Source organism: Osmerus mordax, chromosome 22, assembly GCF_038355195.1.
Source record: "Osmerus mordax isolate fOsmMor3 chromosome 22, fOsmMor3.pri, whole genome shotgun sequence".
NCBI classification, from domain to species: domain Eukaryota; kingdom Metazoa; phylum Chordata; class Actinopteri; order Osmeriformes; family Osmeridae; genus Osmerus; species Osmerus mordax.
Window position 1 is genome coordinate 9,021,087 of NC_090071.1, and position 18,353 is coordinate 9,039,439.

Consider the following 18,353-nt stretch of genomic DNA (forward strand, 5'->3'; position numbering starts at 1 on the left):
TACATTCTTAATGGTTTATCTTTAACCCTACTTCCGGTATTTTAGAGCATAGACCACCACTAAACCACCATGAAACTAATAGTAGTTTTTGAGAGACTAAAAGATGTACGAATCACGAGTAACAAAAGAAATTCACTGCATAGTTTCATTCAAAGCTATTTCCAATGTATGGTTTTAAAATGTCCCTTAAAGTTAAGGGAAAACAGTACTGTAGAGTACTGAAAGTTCTCATTTCCTGAAAGCAGTTTCTGGAGAAGTGAGATGGCCAGCACCACTAGACCACTTTGACATCAATGTTGGCCCCTAAGTCTGCCGCAGCTGAAATTAGCGTTATGAAATAACTCATAACACTAATGTAACACCCAGGCAAGTCAAGTAGATATGTGGTTTGCCTCCTTTGCTGTAAATGACCGTAACGCAGCTGTAGATATAGTAAGTAATCTAGAGCACCTTTGGATTACTGTTTGCAGTTCAGGTGTTTGTGCACTGGTCTGAGATCAGTACATTCACAATATACATAAATTAACATGATCATATTTATCTTCTACATATTGTACGTGCAAACATGTGTGCACTCAGACGTCGATGAGACTCTCAAAGTTTCAAACAGGATATGTGGCTGTAAGTGCACACGTGGGTTAGGGTTTGTGCAAGGCAGGATCACATCCCAGCATAACCAACCAAGCAGAGAAAAAAACTGTCTTCGGCTTTTCATTAGTCAGACAGCTCTCACTTCTGAGGTGAAACAGGAGGATTAACAGAAACAAGTTTGTCACAGTTTTACAGATGTTACTGATAGTGCTGTTTGTTGGAAGTGGGAATGTCATTAACCACCCGACATCATACGTACACAAATGAACAAAAAAATCTAAAAGGAACCCCGAATGTACAAAGACATCTACCGCAAACTGTGCAACATAAAGTGAAGAAAGTCCTGTGCATCGGAGGGAATTAAGTCAGTGGCTTAGCATGTTGTGTTGGCCAGGTGTTCAGTGTACACGGATGGCTGCGTACTCAGAGCACTCCTCCTGGGGCCTCTGGGGCCGGCCTGTGGCCCCAGGAAGAGCCTGGTGGTCGAGTGCAGCGTACAGAAGACTCTCTTCATCTCTCTCCCTTTCGCCTGGCTTCCTGTTGCCCTGGTCTCTGTCCTCTGGTAAGGCCTTGGGATTCGCAGCGGGCCGGCTGGGAGGTGCATGGGCGCGGGGGGGTCTCCTGGAGGGTGCGTTGTCGTAGATGGTGGGTACGGGCTGACGGGGGCTTGCTCTGGGGTAGGGCTGGGGGCTGATGTCAGGCAATGCTTGTTGTGTCATTGGTATAGCCGTGTACTGCAAATAGATTAACATCAGTTAGAAAATATTATACAAAGATGGAAATTGTGGCCAAAGACCACCACACAAAAGACTGGCCTTCTTACTTTATTTTCTGTTGGATCAGTGTTCTTTGGTCGACCTGGAACACAGGTAACTATTTAACATAATGCAAATATACTGAAACAAAATGTCAAAATGTTTTTCCGAGCAATCCTATTTATCCTAGATATGAAAACATTATGATGATGAGATTTTTACCTCGACTTCTTCGCATCAATAAGATGGATGTAGTCATCACCACGACAACAAGCCCTAAAATCCCCACCGCAGGGTAGATGTAAGGCAAAAGCCACTCTAATTCAGGATTTGGATGTGGAGAGCTGGCTGTAAAAAGAAAAAAGAAAAGAATGTTTGCCTTCACACGCATGTTGGTTAACAGCTTTGAGTTGAATGTACATGTTTCATAGGCTTTAATTGTCAGACAATAATTGTCTGAAAATATATGGAAATATTGTAGAATTACTGTGGTTCATAGATATACAATCTGCCTGTATATGCATAGATCTGTCTTTCCGCCACAGTGTCAATATAAGCAAGCACACATTTCTCTGTCTTACTTGTTTCATTCTTCTCATACACAACTGTGGAGATGTCTGCTCTATCTGAAATACATCAATTTGTACCCAGTTACAGGGAGGTGTGGTGCTGATTAGATTAGATTCATGCTGTTAGAACCAGATGAACAGGAAACTCTGCTTACCTGAGATTCTGATCTTGATGTTATGACTCACGGCAGATCTATATTGACACCTGTATTGACCTGTATCGTTTGTAGATACATCTGTCAAATTTAGAAATGAGATCCCTGTGTTGCCTGTCAAATTATTCCAGTGGGTTTCAGTCTGAGCAGATCGATTTAAAGGACTGCAGTTATTTGAAAAATCCAGTTTACACCATGAGACCACTGGTTGTGAGTCGTTGCAGAAGTGAACGGGGCACTTAATCAACATGTTATCTCCAGATGAAGCGCTCATAACTGTATTCCGATGTACTCTAATCTCTCGCCAACATTCAGCTTCTTGTGCTAGAGAGAATAAAATGAAAACAATGAACATGATAAGGATACTAGGATGGTTGTTGACCAAGCAGGTGATTTTGTTCTTTTAATTCAAATCAAATTGATTAATAATGTATGGCTAAACTGTTAGTCAGGTAGTCTACACCATCAACAGAAATGATGACATATTGAACCTTCTCATTCGGAGAATAGTACATTATATACAATAAAAACATGAATCTCTTGAATGTACAGTGGAATAAGACTAAGAGTGAAACTAAGGACTTGGAACTAGGTGATTTTGACAGAAGAAAGAATGCGTTATATTTTCCCCTCAGTAAAAGCATCCATGCAAAAAACATGCATTAAACCCTGATTAGGTGTTTTTCCTCCTTTTGAGTGGGAGTGAAATTTGCATGAGACAGAGAAAATAGCCCTGTAGGAAAGTAAGAAGTATGCAGCATCACCTGTCCTATTAGCAATTTGGTCTAATGGCAAAAATCATGTGATCCTCGCACTATGCAGCACTACACATGATCTGATCACAAAGGGATTGGCATCCCAAAGACATGCATGTCTAATGGTGTGAATAAAGTTGACCAATATGCTGTATCTATCCACTGATCTTGGGTAGCTTGGCGACACATGGGCTACCCTGAACCACACAGGAAAACCACATGGCTATATTAGAGACCTGTATTAGTTCAAAGTGCCATATGTCGAGACATATGGCATAATGAATGGAATTATTTATACAAAACAAAACGTTCAACTTGTGAATCAAAATTAACGGAAAATATCACTGTTCTTTGCAATTAGATAAAAAGGTATAATTATTTAGAGAAATACTGTAAGAAAGAAAATTATATTGACAGGACGAATACGTTTGGAAAATCGTTTCATTTTTACAGGTAGTTTATTTCCCTGTTCTTTTTACCTAAATTATATCTAGGCTATGTATCTGTCCAGGGGTGGAGGATGTCAGTATACAGTATGTAGCCTAGTGCATGCTAGTCCTGACATCTAAGAATGCCTTTACCATCTAAAATATGATTCCCTCTGATGACAACATTTTGTTTTTAGACTATGTGAAGGTGACACAATTGGCTGGAGTAAAACTATTGCAATGCCTAGTGAAAGTTGTGTACAGACATAGGCCTACTTATACAACGTGTGTATGTGAGTGTGTGTAGAGAGAGAGTGTGTTGGTTAACTCACTGTAGATGGTCCAGGGGAACAGATGCACAGCCAGGAGGATTAACAGAGGTGGCTTGGTCCAAAGCTTGTTGGGCCTCATGATATCTTCTAGTCCGCAGGTCTGGTTCCATTAAAAGATGTTAGCCTAATAAGAGTCCAGGTGTGTTAAGGAGACAGCCTCAGCAAAACCATGAATGACACCTTCCTTAAAATCCTTGCGTTCACACCAGAAAAACTGTAGTATGTGAATCTTAGTTCTACTTTTTCTGTCACTACTTCCCCAAGTGACACACCTCATGTGGGGTTGCATACCTTCAGTTCACTTCCTCTCTCCCCAGTCTCAACTTTCCCCTTGCCTCACAATCACAAAGCATCACCTCTTGTGGTCTATCAGATATATCTGATAGACCACAATCTATCAGATATATCTCAAGAAGTTCTTGCATCAAAACGAGACATAAATGTTATAGTTGTATCTAAAGAATGTAGGACGAATGAGGAAAAACAGCAATGTCTAAAATAGGCAATATTATTTATTGGGCAAGTTACCAATCTCATTGCTTGCCTATTTATGTTAGGCTACTATTTGTCACAGTAATCACCAGGGGCCCCAGAAGCAACGAACATGAACTGCAGTAATATAGTCGATGACAGTAAATTTCTAAAAAAAGGTTTAATGTTGTTTTGTCCGTGATGCAATACTGTAATGGCAAGCTGATACAACAGCGCCCCTGTGAGAAATGTGAAGTTCAAGTGTTTCTGACGAAAAACACATTCCTAAAACACGGCAACAGTGTTTCACCGATGACGTTCACCACAATAAGTTTGACGAACCGAAAATGGCGGAGTACTTGGCCTCCATTTTCGGTACAGAGAAAGACAAGTAAGTTTTATTATTATCTATTTCAAGTAACCATGTAAACCGATAAGCCATTTAGGTACACTGTGATCACTTAATCATTGATTTTGATTTTTGGGTCACATGGACGTGTCTTTTTTGCTCTTTGGGCAGCTGATTAGCTGCCATTGCTAATGCTAGCCAGCTAATGCGTTACAGCCAGCAACTGCAATGCTGCTGTCAGCCAGCGACACAATGTGGCATGTGCGCCAACCTTTTATATCCCTGTTAGCGAGCCAGCTAAATTGCGCCAAGTTTCTCATATTTGTCCTGGTATGATTCCTAAGGTAGTTATATTGTCGGTAAATGCACACTCTCTTTTCCGCACATCTCTTCTTTTAGGGTCAATTGTTCATTCTATTTCAAAATTGGAGCGTGCAGGCATGGAGACCGCTGCTCTAGGTTGCACAACAAACCAACTTTCAGCCAGGTAAGCCCCTTATCATAAATGGCATGAGGATAGTCCCATATAGGTAGTATGGCTTACAGTTTTGCATAGGAAGGTTTATTATATCTACCTATGTATCAGTTCTTATTTTAATGCATTTATCGCCATTCAAAGTTTGCAAACTGGCATTCCTGGTTAACTATCTTACTTGCTAGACTAAAGCTGTGCAGGTGCGCGTGTCTGTGTAAAAAAAAAAAAAAGGTAACTTTGTAGGATCACTCGACAGGAATCAGGATTGCATGAACCTCATGTATGTCTTTGTGTAACAGCGTCTGCTGAAGGATTCAGTACATAATTTGTATTTCAGAGTTCTTGCTGGGGACAATGCAGCTAGTTGTTGTTAACCCTGTGTTTTGTTCTTTTTCAGAGATACTGCACGTTCTGTTGAATAAAAAATAGGATTTATGTTTTGCTTTGAGTTAGATTGTGACCATCAGAAGCATTTGATTATGAAACATGTCTACAAGCATTTAGGCATTTAACAGAATGCACTAAAACCTCATGTATCCAGAACAATTATGTTCCTCCAAGTCTCCAACTGGATTGCAGAACACATGGACACACTTAACACCCATCCTTTACTGGGAACATCTTTTGGGAATGAAGAGACTGGCTAGTTAGATCACTCAGTGCTGTTCAACATCTTAGACACTTAGTAGTAGGGTCATTAAAGGCAGCTGCATAGGTGTTAGCTTTATCTATCCAAACTAAAAACAGCTCACGGATAGTTGTCAAGAATAATAATAAATAAAAAAAGGCATTTAAATTCAGTTTTAAAATGCTAGGTATTCGCAATAGTAACTCTTCATTGAAAAACTATGCACAGGGAGCTAAATCTCATTTAAGGAAGTTGATCTGATCATGTTTTTATTCTTCCCTCTGCAGACCATCTTGATTCAAAACATCTACCGTAATCCCCAAAACAGTGCACAGACGGCCGACGCCTCTCGCTGTAAGTCCAACAGATTTGTCAGCCTCAGAGGTGCAGAAATCCCTCCTGCTTTCCCCATCCCATCCCCAAAATATAGGTCATGTTGCAGCTCAGCAGTGAGGGATTGCCTCAGCGCTGTTAGCAAGAAAGCCAACTTTTACCTCTCACACACTGGAACGAGTTTACTTTCAGATTTTAAAGTAGATTACGCCTAGCCTACATGAAAAATAAATACAAAAAATAGAATCTTTAGATCTTTGACAATGGTTTATCACATGCCCAGGACTAGCTTTCACAGTTTAATTACATTTCCTTAGTCTAAGACTGACACCATTCAGTCTTAGTTTTATACAACCTCTCATCCCTTTCCTCTAAAGGTAGGCCTCACCCATAAACTGGAAAACATCCATTTATACCTTGTAATCCAGACTTGTCCGATGTGATCTGTAGCATACGACCGGCCTCGTTAGGACAGTAGGTACAAGTAGTGCTCAGTGTAGTCGGATGTCTTCCTTTAGTGTGAACAGTCGCTAGGGTTGAGCTCTCTCTAGCAGAGCTGACGCATAGCCTCTCACCCAGGTAGGTACCACTGTGAGTATGGCTGTGGCACTCCTCTGCTACACTGCTGATTTCCACTTCTGTTTCCTGACAGGGATATCAGAACCAGTCGATACAAACCACATGGCCTGGACTATTTTCAAGATAACCACCCTCACAAATGACGTCCATTTGAATTTATGGTCACGGATGTAGTTCAGACCTCACTGAATCTGACGTACTAAAGTAACTGGCTCTGAGATCCTTGTGATTGCAGCTTCCTGTGACTTCGTGGCAGTATTTACTTATAGTTTTCTCCACAGTGTCTGGTCTCTTGCAGCGACTTCCTCCATCGACGATCACCCAATGCCATTTTTCCTTCACAGGAGAGCTCTGTAGTTCAAGAGGGGGATGACTGCTGTAGGACAGGTCGCAGCCTACGAAGCTAGACTGTTAACACGCACACCCGTAGCTGACGCAAATGTGTCCCCTCGTTTTAGGACTATGACTTGAGGGTCCCTACCAATAATCTAATCTTACCTTTTCTCCCCCCCACCCCACCCTCCCTCTCATTTCTGCTTGACTTGTATCACATGCGTTTGCGTTTTGTATTTCAGACCATTGCCCTCTTGAACATTTACCGTAACCCTCAAAACTCTGCCCAGTCTGCCGATGGTTTACACTGTAAGTTCCCCCTCATACGCAGGACCTTGCGGCATTGACTGCTCGTATTTTATTGCTCCATGCACATACCCACCCACACAGAATTGTCTCCCCCTTGCCAGGCAACAAAATTGCCAAGTTCAGAAGGCGTACTCTAGACATGTAGAGGCAGAACCCTTGTTTCTGAAGCTCCACCATTGCCCTGTGTTTTGATTTGATGGGACAAATGTGTACGTTTTGATGATTCTTTAATAACCTTAAAGACCTCTATTGAATTTGGCCAGATTCAGTGTATGCTATTGTGGTTGTTTTAATATGCTGGATTCACAGTATATATTGCCGTATAGTGATATTGATTAATGGCACAAGAAAATAGTTTTGGCCGAGGTCCTCTTCTCGATGTTTACTAGATGTGCTCAAATGGGCCTAGGTTCTTTCAGTGCATTCGATTGCCTTTCTCATGATAAGTTAGCTTATATTAACAAACATACATACTCTTCACCTGCTAATAAATGTTACATTGCTAAAGATGAACTGTAGCAAAACCACTAGGGGTCGACAATGTTACATATGTAAACATGTTTCATGCAGATTAGACTTTTCAGCAGTGTTGTACTGTTGCTGGATATAGTTGATTGTGTAAGTGTGGATGTCAGTCAGTAATGCGTCACACAAGCAATCTGGTGCTGCGTCAAACTGATGCCAAAGCCCATTTTCACATTTAAAAAATGAAAGTAAAACATAAGGGGACAACAGAAGCTCAGTGGAGCATTGTGGCGTCGTTGTCCCACATTGCTCATACACAAGGTGTGAGGATACTTGGTAAATGTAGTCCTATATCAGTGTTTTGATCTGTTTCCTGTTTTCAGGTGCTGTCAGCGATGTGGAGATGCAAGAGCACTACGACGAGTTCTTTGAGGTGAGTGACCTCTGTGACACCTCCCCGAAACCAGATCAAAGGCCCTGTCACCACCCTTCCACAGCTTTCATTTCTGGATGTTTGGTCTAAATGTAAATATAATCCCTCTCAAATGTAGTAGAACTCTCTTTTTCTTCCCTGTATGAACGGTCTTCTCTCTTTCTCCTGGTCCCTGCAGGAGGTCTTCACGGAGATGGAGGAGAAGTACGGCGAGGTGGAGGAGATGAACGTGTGCGACAACCTGGGTGACCACCTAGTGGGGAACGTCTATGTGAAGGTGGCTGTTGGGGGAGGACCGCTGTGTTTAGAAGCCCTTGCGATGACCCATATGTGACCCCTCTGGTTGTGACTAGTGCGTGTTGCGCGTGCTCTCATGTACACATGCAGTTCCGCCGGGAAGAGGACGCGGAGAAAGCGGTGACGGACCTGAACAACCGCTGGTTCAACGGTCAGCCCATCCACGCAGAGCTGTCCCCCGTCACCGACTTCCGAGAAGCCTGCTGTCGCCAGTATGAAATGGGGTCAGTGTTCCATCATTCACACCCCCTGTCATTCTGACATTTACCTGATGGTTATAAAGTAGACTCGGGCCGTAAGGTGTTTGAGCATAGCATGAGAATGTTCCAAGTGAACGTGGGTGTAAAAAAAAAAAAACATGCCGCTTCAAGGACGGCAGCTGGCTACGAGAGAGCTTTTCACACGCCCGTCAGTTTGAACCCTTTACAACGTCTGTTCACAGAGAGTGCACGCGGGGTGGCTTCTGCAACTTCATGCACCTAAAACCCATATCACGAGAGCTCCGTAGGGAGTTGTATGGCCGCCGCAGGAAAAGGTACACAATTTCTGGAGATTTCTTTCATTTTGGGCCTGAACGACTACTTTGTCCAGCAGTATTTCGCAGCTGTCCAACCATAATGGCTATTGCACTTAGAGTACAGAAGTAATTAGTGCCAGGCTTTCATCCCAGCCTTGGTAGTTCATTTGTCTCCATTTTTTCCCCCATCAGGCACCGCTCCAGCTCGCGTTCGCGAGACAGGCGCTCCCGATCCAGAGACCGTGGTCGTGGTGGGGGTGGTGGCGGCGGTGGTGGTGGTGGACGGGACCGTGCAAGACGGAGGTCAAGGGACAGAGAACGTTCTGGAAGATTCTAAATTTAAAGCCAAGATCCGTCCCATCTATCCCTTCCCACTCTTTTCATCCTACCAGTTCCATCTATCCCTTCAGTCCTCTCTCTTCATCCTCCCAGTCCCATCTATCCCTTCACTCCTCTCTCTTCATCCTCCCAGTTCCATCTATCCCTTCACTCCTCTCTCTTCATCCTCCCAGTCCCATCCCTCTTGGCCCTGTGATGAAAATTGTTAAATGTTGCAGCCCGATTTTCTTTTATTTCCTTTTTTTAAAGACACAGGTGTGTTTCTTTCTTAATAAAACATCTTTGTAGTGATTTCAGTATTCGGTCCCATCTCTTTTTGCTATGTTGTCCGAGTTCGTTGCTGCTTTTTGATAGAACTGGCTAATATGTTCCTCCTGAGATTTTTAGATTATCAAAGTTATGCCAGCAGTTAGGGCTTTTTAAAATTCCACTTATGTTAAATCAATAAAGGAATATGTGCTCTCATCAAAACAGGAATGTGCAGTCATGATGAAATGTTATGCTTTTAGTTCATGTAAGTGTTTTATGCATCCAGTTTTCAGTAAATGATCTGGTACCTAATGTGGGCATTCCAGCAACGTTGTAAACCAGAAGAAGTTCATATTGACATAATTGCGTTTGTTCTCTCAAACTTCTGCCCTGACTTCTCCTCTCCCTTGGTTGGATAGGAAGAACCAATAGACGCCCATGCCGTAGCCAATCAGAGCGCTGCCGAAACCTAACGTATTCTCTAGCTAATTGGCCGATCGTTTTTTTAATCTTGTCAAAGATTGGGACAAATTTTCGTTTTCGTCCTTTGAACGTCCGGTTACTCTGTGGACCACAGCTCTCGTCACTGGGGCTCAGTCGCACATTTAGGTAAGTCATTTTAACTGGATGATTTCCGCGTCTTCCAGTCTTATAAGATATTTTTCAAGTAGTTCAATGTAAAAAGAAAATTATAAAAGTTAATTGTGTCAAAGTGTAGTGCGTTCATTTACCAAAACAAACAATTGTAAAGTGGACAAATCAAGCCTACGTACAACGTTGTCACTTCTGTAGCCCATGTGATTTTCCTGCAAGTTGCTTCAAGTTCTTGACAGCTAACCGTATGTCTTTGGTCCAATGAAACGATGCTTGATACCCTGGCAGATTAATGCTGTTCCTCATGGATACATTTTCTTTATATGAATTCACTTCTCCTTCAGCATGTAGGAAACAGCCTAATTTAGGCTACAGTTTAAAAGTCCTGCTGCTCTCTCCCAGTCAGTGATTGAACGTTTCAATGTTAAACAGCATGCATATGCATTAGTTCATTTGTGGTTGTGTTGTAATTTAGTCTTATCAAACAGTTTATGCCAGCCTTGGCTTGGTATTACTAAACACTTGTTTGCTCTTCTCAAATCAAGCCACTAATGTGCAGGGATATTATTTCTGCTCTGGGTGGAAAGAGGCTCCAGCTGAACAACTGCTTAGTCTTGTACACTATATTCATCAGGGGTCATCTCATGTCATCTCAAGCATAAGATTGCAACCAAATGGAATGAATCATCTGCTGGGATAGCACATGGCCATTTACCCTATGGGAAAAGTAACTTGTTGAGGCAGAGTATTGACTAGAGTCACTAGCCAGCCACAGTGCGTGTGTAACGATACCAACACAGCCACTCCCAGAATTCCATTCAGCTTCTTGGAAAGCGACCTTTCTGGCGTCCATATTCACGACGGCTCCTTGTTTGACCTTTCTCCGTGGCGTCCAAATGTTTTACGTCCATTTGAGTGCTTCAAGTTACTCCTTCCTTAATATAGTGTATGTGTAGCTCTGTGTGTGTGTGTGTGTGCGCGCTCCTGTTAAATCATGTTGACTGCTAATGATGTTGAAGGGTTTCATATAGCCTTATTAATAACTTTATTGCAAACCGATGATTGGGCAGAGAGGAGCTTTTGGGACAATTAAAATTAATGTTTGGCCCATTGTTTTGAATGTTTGTATTTTAAGTTTTTTGTAATTTTGAATTAAATTGCTTTAAACAAAAAAAATGGCTAATTGTAAAATTACGATCACTTCACAGTTAACTGATAATCTATCCTTTTCGTCTTTCACCTTCCTTACACCAGATAACCATGCCTTCAATTCCCTCTTCCAAAGAAAGCACCCTGCCGACTCCCGTTGGCCCTGGGTGTCCTCATGCGGCCAAGCTGCGAGCACGCACCAATGGTGATGTTAAGGGTGTCAAAGTCCTGGACGGCCCCATCTCTCTGTCCTCCATGGCTGAGGTAGGGGACGGGGAACTGCCCGTCCAGCTGAACTTGGGAAAGGCAGCTGGCGAGAGGAAGTGGATCCGCCCTGACCTTCCCAGCAAGTGCACCTGGAGGCTGGGGGTGTCGCACGCCGATTCCCCCCATACCCACCCACCAAAGTACGACTGGACTACCCACCCCCATATGTGTTTACCTTTGTTTTTATCTCTCGTGAACTGAAATGCACTTTTGACACAACACACTATTGGTTTGCCCCTCAAATGAACGTCCATAATCTTTTAGATAAGAGAAATGGCTCGCAAAATGTGTTGCGTGGAAACATAGGTTGTTCATTTATGACTTTGACATTAACTCTGTGCTGAGAGTTGACCGTGTAATGTCCCCTTTTCCCTCGGCCCCCCTGCCAGGATTGACCCCCCCAGTATCCTCCCAGACATACTGCGCAGGATCGGAGACACCCCCCTGGTGCGCATCAACAAGATCCCCAAAACCTTTGGCCTCAAATGTGAAATCTGTGAGTTCCTCATGATGGTAACCAATCAGATGGCCCTACCTGTATTTTATTTGTATGATAGGAGTAGAATGGAACTGTGAGACGGCAGCACTGTTTCTAAGGGAGTGAGGTGGACACTCTTGTATGTGATTTCTCTGATCTTCATCGAAAAAAATGGGGATAGCTTGAGACGGTGCCTATTTCCAGGGCAAACTACGTGACTCGCTTGCTCTTTTCTCTCAAAGTTAGAAGGAAATCCCACAATGATAAAAGCTTGCCTTGATCCAAAGGGCATGTGTGGAGTCAGACAAAAGCCTTCTTGCTTAACACTCAGATGTCTCGATCTAGTAGTCATACTACAAAGCTGTTACACATGGGCTAGCATGACGAGTCGTGATTTGAACGTCTTTGGATTAACTAGCTCTAGGAATTCATGTGAAATGGATTTCACTCTAAAACTTTTTAAACTGGCATTGAAGTGGATTTTGGAGGCCAAACGATATTGTGTATGGTACCATGTATAGGCCTAATTGATTTTGGAGCTGGAACGGGTAGTTAAAGCTTAATTAAAGGATCTTTGGGGAAAAAATGTTATAATCCTATTTGGAGGATTATTGAAGGGGGGAAATTTGGCAGTAATAGTTGTTTGATTCGTATATGTTTAGTGTTTTGCACCTCCCTGCCACAGTACATTCCGTGTTTGTATAACATACATGGCGAATAAACCGAATTCTGATTCTGATTGGAGTAGTAGACATTTCCCACCAGTAACATGTGAAAAACATAGCTTTACAGTATATTTAGGACAAGACCTAATACAGCATATCTGTATTCCTAACGTAGTACGCCTGCTGATGTGTGTTTTGTGTCCGTGCGCACAGTGGCCAAGTGTGAGTACTTCAACGCGGGCGGCAGTGTGAAGGACAGGATCAGTCTCCGCATGGTGGAGGATGCGGAGAGGGCGGGCCTCCTTAAACCTGGAGACACCATCATAGAGCCCACCTCTGGGAACACAGGTAACTAGGACTGTGTGTGTGTTTAGATATATGTGTGTATGTTTATACACCCTTAGTAAATGTGTGATTTCTCAGCTATTTCAGTGCTCTCTGACTGTGTGTGTGTGTGTGTGTCAGGGATCGGCCTGGCCTTGGCCTCTGCTGTGAAAGGCTACCGCTGCATCATCGTCATGCCTGAGAAGATGAGCATGGAGAAGGTTGACATCTGTCTCATGACAAATAGGACTCCCTAGTGTAAATGTCCTGCTTTGAAATGGTGCACTAGTAGACAGCTTATCATTTTGGAGTGTGTGTGTGTCGGTACACAGGTGGATGTTCTGAGAGCCCTCGGGGCCGAGATCGTCCGGACGCCCACGAGCGCCCGCTTCGACTCGCCCGAGTCGCATGTGGGCGTGGCTTGGCGTCTGAAAAACGAGATCCCCAACTCGCACATCCTGGACCAGTACCGCAATCCCAGCAACCCCCTGGCCCACTACGACACCACCGCTGAGGAGATCCTGGAGCAGTGTGATGGTGAGGCGTTGGCTTCTGCAGAAGGGAAACCTTTTCATGGTTTTGATGTGTCGGAGCTTATTGCGTTTTTTTTCCCGGGTCTACAACCCGCCAGGCAAGGTGGACATGTTGGTGGCAGGTGCTGGCACAGGGGGCACCATCACTGGCATCGCCCGCAAACTGAAGGAGCGATGCCCCAACATTAAGGTGAGGCCCCTAATCCGGAATGTTCCATACATTTTGAGAAACATGAGGTATTGTTTTCCTTTTTCCAAGCATCTGAGCGTGTGAATGTGTATGCGTAGATTGTAGGTGTGGACCCTGAGGGCTCCATTCTGGCCGAACCAGACAAGCTCAACAAGACCGATAAGACCCATTACGAGGTGGAGGGCATCGGATACGACTTCATCCCCACCGTGCTGGACAGATCTGTACGTGGCAGATACTGGCAGAAACGTTCTCTCCTTCACCTCACTTTCTCACACACTCACTCACATCCTGTCTCACACACACTCACTCGCTCCTTCTCACACACTCACTCATTCACTCCCGCACCCACTCAAAACACACCACCTGCGACTTTTATCCAGAGACACAGTGTACCTGGAGAGCACCTGTTACCTGTCCAAACACAATACAATCCACGTTCACAGTGTGTGTTTGCCTCAGGTGGTGGACAGCTGGTACAAGTCCAACGACGAGGACTCTTTCAACATGTCCCGCATGCTCATCAGAGACGAGGGGCTGCTGTGTGGTACGGTCTCCTCCCCCTCTCCTCCCCCTCTCCTCCTCCTTCTCCTCCTCCCGTCCTTGACCAGGGCTTTAACACAACACCTGGCTTAGCCTGATTTTGGTCACATAAACATGAATTCAAAGGTGAAAAGGAGTTTGTTTCTGGAGGAAGAGGAGTAGTGGTGTTTGAGCCGTCTCTGTTCCCGTGCCCCAGGGGGCAGCTCGGGCACGGCCATGGCCGCGGCGGTCAGGATGGCCAGGGAGCTGAAGGAGGGCCAGCGCTGCGTGGTCATCCTGCCCGACTCCATCCGCAACTACATGTGAGGAACAGTGTGTGCGTGTGTTTGTTTTTTTGTGTGTGTTTGTCTGCGTATGTTTGCGTGTGGGTCAGAAATTGCTTCGTGGTGCGATGAGAAGTACGACGTGACAAATACTCACTTGGGTCACACTCGTTTAAGCGGACCCCCTGTGGCCTTGTTTGGTATTGCAGCTGTTGCGTCAGATCTCGGGTCTCAACTGATCTGCAGCCCCATTCGTCTATGAGATGATGCATTTACCAGTGTCGTGTCTCTTTACTTTATTCTTAGGTCCAAGTTCCTGAGTGACAAGTGGATGTTCCAGAAGGGCTTCCTGAGGGAGGAGCACATCATGGTGTCCAAACCCTGGTGTGTGTATGTGTGTGTGTGTGTGCACACAGAGAATGTGTTTATCCTCTAAAAAGTGTGTGACGAATGTAGTAATACATCATTATTGAAGTACCACGTGTGTGTGTTTCACTCCCAGGTGGTGGAACCTGAAACTGCAGGGTCTGAACCTGTCGGCCCCCCTGACCGTCCTTCCCACGGTCACCTGTCAGAAGACCATCAAGATCCTGAAGGAGAAGGCGTTCGACCAGGCCCCTGTGGTGGACGAGGCTGGGTAGGGTGCTCGCGATCAGGGATCACGTGTGGGACGCGTTCTGGACTTGTTGTTTTTGTATTTTATTGATCCAGTGGAGTTCAACCGGGACTTGTGTACTTTGGCATGGGTGTGTGTTCATTGTACGATGACATGAGCAAACTGTTTGTGGGTGTGTGTGTTTGCAGTTTGATCCTGGGCATGGTGACCCTTGGGAACATGCTGGCCTCTGTCCTGGCTGGGAAGGTCAAGCCCTCCGACCCTGTCAGCAAGGTGCTCTACAAGCAGTTCAAACAGGTCGGTCACTTGAAGCGTCATAAGTCCTGGTGTGTGTGTGTGGGTGTACGTATGTTTTTAATCTTTCTCCCTCTCTTCAGATTCGTCTGAATGACAACCTGGGGAAGTTGTCCAGGATCCTGGAGACTGACCACTTTGCCCTGGTGGTGCACGAACAGATCCAGTGTGAGTCTCTCTCGCTCGAAGGGATGAGTGAATTCTCCGTCCAGAGTACATAAACATCTCTATTTAAACTGGAGTGTTCCAGGGACATGTGTGCATGTGGCTATGTGTGCTGTTGTGTAATAGCAGGTCACTGTGCAAGTATACATGGTGAAACACCAGCATCAGAGTTCAATAGTCCAATAGTATTACGTTGATCTAAGCAGAGTGGCCAGGTTCCATTCCCCACCCTCCGTGTAGTCCAGTAAGGCGGAGGAGGCAACTCGGCAAACAATCACACACACACACCGTTGTTTGTTTGTTTCCACATTGGCTCCAGCCAGCAGCAACAAAATGTTATGCAACGGGCCGACACAATATTGCGTCATCTCTGCATGGCTGAGCGGGTATGATGTCGGATGCCTGTAATGCCTCAAACGTGACGTCACACCAGGCCGGCTCGGGTTTCAGCGTTCCGAGTCCAAGTGTGGCGCCTCTCTCCTCCACCACCCTTCAGCCTCTCCCTCCCTCCTTCCTTCCTTCCTCCCACAGACCTAACGGACGGCTCCCCCAGTCTGAAGCAGATGGTGTTCGGCGTGGTTACCGCCATCGACCTGCTCAACTTCGTCACAGCCCAGGAGAAGAGGGAGAGGTCCATGTCGGAGTGCGCCGAAGAGCTGTGACGTGGCGTGCGCGCTGCCTGAACGCTGCACAGGACACATGCAGACACTCGCAGACACACAGGCATTAGTGCTGTTATTGGCAGTGCCAAACAGCCAATAACAGCAACAACACCGATGTGTCATTATCCTTCATTTGCTTTCCTGTCTTAGTTGTCCTTTCTCTGAGTTAATCTTTGATTCCTATAACAATAATGTTATTGTTATGTAGGGATTATAAGAATACAGCTTTATACAGAGAAGGCTTATCCAATAGGAATCTTAGCTTTGGTTATTAAAAAAGCTTGACTGTAGTTTACACAATAGAGTATGTTATGCTGCTTTTAACTGTGAATTGGATTAATTTAGCCATTTTCTATCTGTATTCTCTTATTTACATGAGATTTGCATCGTATTCACCATATAGCCATATCGTATAAGTTACAATACACCTAATGAGTTTGAAGAACAAACCTCGAAAACTTCTATCTTGTTAACATTAACTGACTTCAACATGAACATCTATAGATCTTTTCGGATGAAGTTATCGTATTGTGATCTGTAGGACTAAATGGTGCAAGGGTATTGAGATCATGTAGGTTGTCCTGTATTGAATGCTGAATGTATCGCACAGAAAAGTCTTATAATTCACTGTCAATAAATGTTGATTATTATGGGATCATTAAATTATTTTTAGGTTGTATTTGTGTGTATGTTTTGTTTATTGATGCTGGTATTGCATGACTCTGTACTTTGTTAGCCTTGCTCTATGAGATATTTCAGATAGGTGTAACCATTAGTCTGTGCAAACTATCTATGCCCACATGAAGGTCTCTTTTATATTATGGAATCGTTGTAACTTGGGTCTTGCAGCAGTTACACATTATTGCCACAAGGGGGAGATAAGAGACTGGCAACAGATGAACTTCAACACAATATTTAGTATTTTTTGTTGGAGGCTGGCATATTCTTTAGAATTAATAGGGCACTACTTAAGGCCTGCCTTGACTTGAATGTGTAGAAAAGGTTTGTCAAGACATTCACTGTTGTAATTAAGGAGTACTTAGTCTGCTGTAACATGAATGTAGAGCCCTGAAATGCCTTTGAACCACCCATTCACCAGACAGTACAGAAGACATGAAACGACTTGAATGCCCTGCTGCTCCGGGGTCTCTCCATCCTATAGAATCATAGAAACATTGGTCCTCAAGTCCTCATGAACCAAACATAGCTGACAAACACAGCCCCTACCCAGTCAGTCCCTGCCCTCAGTGAGCACCCTGGTGTAGTAGGCCTGCGCAAACTCCTCTATTGTCCACCTCATTGAGAAAAAAAACTCTGCCCCCAAACATGCTGACAGGGCTCAAATCCAGCCAGGGCCTAACCCCTTCTACGTCCGGCCCCCTGTTTTACCCCCCCCCTGCCCCTCCAAAAGCCCTCTACCAGCCCCACAATGCCCCCTAAGCGCTGGCTTGCCCCTGGCCAGGCTGGTTGGTCTTGGCACTGGGGTCTGCGGGCTGGAAAAGGGCCTTGCTGGTACTTTGGGTAAGCCTCTGTGCTGGGGTGGGTGAAAGCCTGGTGGGATTAAGCTAATGCAGCGGTGAGCGGTCGCGGCGGGAAGTCACCGTGAGCGGGATCAGAGCCATGGGAACTGGTGGTGCGCTGGGCGTGGCGCAGACTGTTTGGGTGTGGGCTCCTTTTCCGTGAATGCAGCATACCTCGTTATAGATACAGACTAAGCTAGATCATGTCCTGAAAAGGAATCATGCACAGCATCTACTACATAGTACATACAACCTCTACTAAATAAACAAGGTCTCTGATGTTTCAACCGTTCACCCTCAAGTCGACTCTGCTCAGTTTTCGGTGTTGTTTCTCTCACTGCCATCGAACCACAACAACACCGTCATGTCATAATGGCACCCTGCATGCTATGCTTGTGTGTACACGATCCTGCATTGTTAAACACCTGTCCACCCTCTGTCCTGATCTCTCTCTCTCTCTCTCTCTCTCTCTCAGTACGTCCTCCGCTATCTTCATCCCGCTCATCAGCGCGGTTTGTTTTGGCAGACCCTCGGTGTCCGGTGGCCGCTGGCACGGGGTCCCGCTGCGCCCCTGCCTCCCGCCGGGGGGCCAGCGTGCGTGGCGAGAGGGTCAGCGTGCACCCCGAGGATTCTGCTGACTGGGCCCATCCCACCATGAGATAATGCCATTCCAGAGAGATCTACTCTAAAGCCCCTTTTTCTGCCCCTCAGGTATATAAAGAGAGGGC

General features: G+C 44.9%; 3 protein-coding genes across 6 annotated transcripts; 2 read left to right on the top strand and 1 right to left on the bottom strand.

The window, feature by feature from the left end:
* Window positions 1-911: 911 nt before the first annotated feature.
* LOC136966546 (B- and T-lymphocyte attenuator-like) lies at window positions 912-6,573 on the bottom strand. 2 transcript variants are annotated; one of them, XM_067261047.1, is made up of 7 exons: window positions 6,258-6,573; window positions 3,586-3,685; window positions 2,071-2,394; window positions 1,928-1,972; window positions 1,569-1,694; window positions 1,415-1,449; window positions 912-1,325 (listed from the first exon to the last, which is right to left on the bottom strand). In XM_067261047.1, exons 2-7 carry the CDS (start codon window positions 3,662-3,664, stop codon window positions 990-992), a joined length of 945 nt encoding a protein of 314 aa, XP_067117148.1. In that variant the 5' UTR covers window positions 3,665-3,685; window positions 6,258-6,573; the 3' UTR covers window positions 912-989. The 2 variants fall into 2 exon arrangements, with proteins under 2 accessions (XP_067117148.1, XP_067117147.1); XM_067261046.1 differs by having other exon boundaries at window positions 3,586-3,709.
* Window positions 4,390-9,412, top strand: LOC136966547 (splicing factor U2AF 35 kDa subunit). 3 transcript variants are annotated; one of them, XM_067261050.1, is made up of 8 exons: window positions 4,390-4,447; window positions 4,805-4,892; window positions 5,796-5,862; window positions 7,911-7,960; window positions 8,139-8,237; window positions 8,348-8,481; window positions 8,700-8,792; window positions 8,967-9,412. In XM_067261050.1, the coding sequence occupies exons 1-8, from the start codon at window positions 4,404-4,406 to the stop codon at window positions 9,109-9,111; spliced, it is 720 nt and encodes a 239-aa protein (XP_067117151.1). In that variant the 5' UTR covers window positions 4,390-4,403; the 3' UTR covers window positions 9,112-9,412. The 3 variants fall into 3 exon arrangements, with proteins under 3 accessions (XP_067117151.1, XP_067117149.1, XP_067117150.1); XM_067261048.1 differs by lacking the exon at window positions 5,796-5,862 and adding an exon at window positions 6,996-7,062; XM_067261049.1 differs by lacking the exons at window positions 4,390-4,447; window positions 4,805-4,892 and adding an exon at window positions 6,996-7,062 and having other exon boundaries at window positions 4,931-5,862.
* Window positions 9,413-9,917: 505 nt separating this feature from the next.
* On the top strand, window positions 9,918-16,784 carry cbsa (cystathionine beta-synthase a). Its single transcript, XM_067261051.1, has 15 exons — window positions 9,918-9,971; window positions 11,211-11,512; window positions 11,762-11,868; window positions 12,729-12,863; window positions 12,981-13,060; window positions 13,172-13,376; window positions 13,471-13,562; window positions 13,661-13,786; window positions 14,025-14,109; window positions 14,302-14,407; window positions 14,675-14,752; window positions 14,871-15,005; window positions 15,173-15,281; window positions 15,362-15,446; window positions 15,975-16,784. The coding sequence occupies exons 2-15, from the start codon at window positions 11,217-11,219 to the stop codon at window positions 16,103-16,105; spliced, it is 1,770 nt and encodes a 589-aa protein (XP_067117152.1). The 5' UTR covers window positions 9,918-9,971; window positions 11,211-11,216; the 3' UTR covers window positions 16,106-16,784.
* Window positions 16,785-18,353: the final 1,569 nt, after the last annotated feature.

Coding starts and splice junctions, on each gene's coding strand:
- cbsa (XM_067261051.1), top strand. CDS start 11,217: ATGCCTTCAATTCCCTCTTCCAAAGAAAGCACCCTGCCGACTCCCGTT. Junction 11,869..12,728: donor TGGCCTCAAATGTGAAATCT/GTGAGTTCCTCA, acceptor CCGTGCGCACAG/TGGCCAAGTGTGAGTACTTC. Junction 15,006..15,172: donor CCTGTGGTGGACGAGGCTGG/GTAGGGTGCTCG, acceptor GTGTGTTTGCAG/TTTGATCCTGGGCATGGTGA.
- LOC136966547 (XM_067261050.1), top strand. CDS start 4,404: ATGGCGGAGTACTTGGCCTCCATTTTCGGTACAGAGAAAGACAA. Junction 4,448..4,804: donor TTCGGTACAGAGAAAGACAA/GTAAGTTTTATT, acceptor CTCTTCTTTTAG/GGTCAATTGTTCATTCTATT. Junction 8,482..8,699: donor TGTCGCCAGTATGAAATGGG/GTCAGTGTTCCA, acceptor GTCTGTTCACAG/AGAGTGCACGCGGGGTGGCT.
- LOC136966546 (XM_067261047.1), bottom strand. CDS start 3,664: ATGAGGCCCAACAAGCTTTGGACCAAGCCACCTCTGTTAATCCTCCTG. Junction 1,973..2,070: donor CATCAAGATCAGAATCTCAG/GTAAGCAGAGTT, acceptor GATGTATTTCAG/ATAGAGCAGACATCTCCACA. Junction 1,695..1,927: donor GTATGAGAAGAATGAAACAA/GTAAGACAGAGA, acceptor TTCTTTTTACAG/CCAGCTCTCCACATCCAAAT.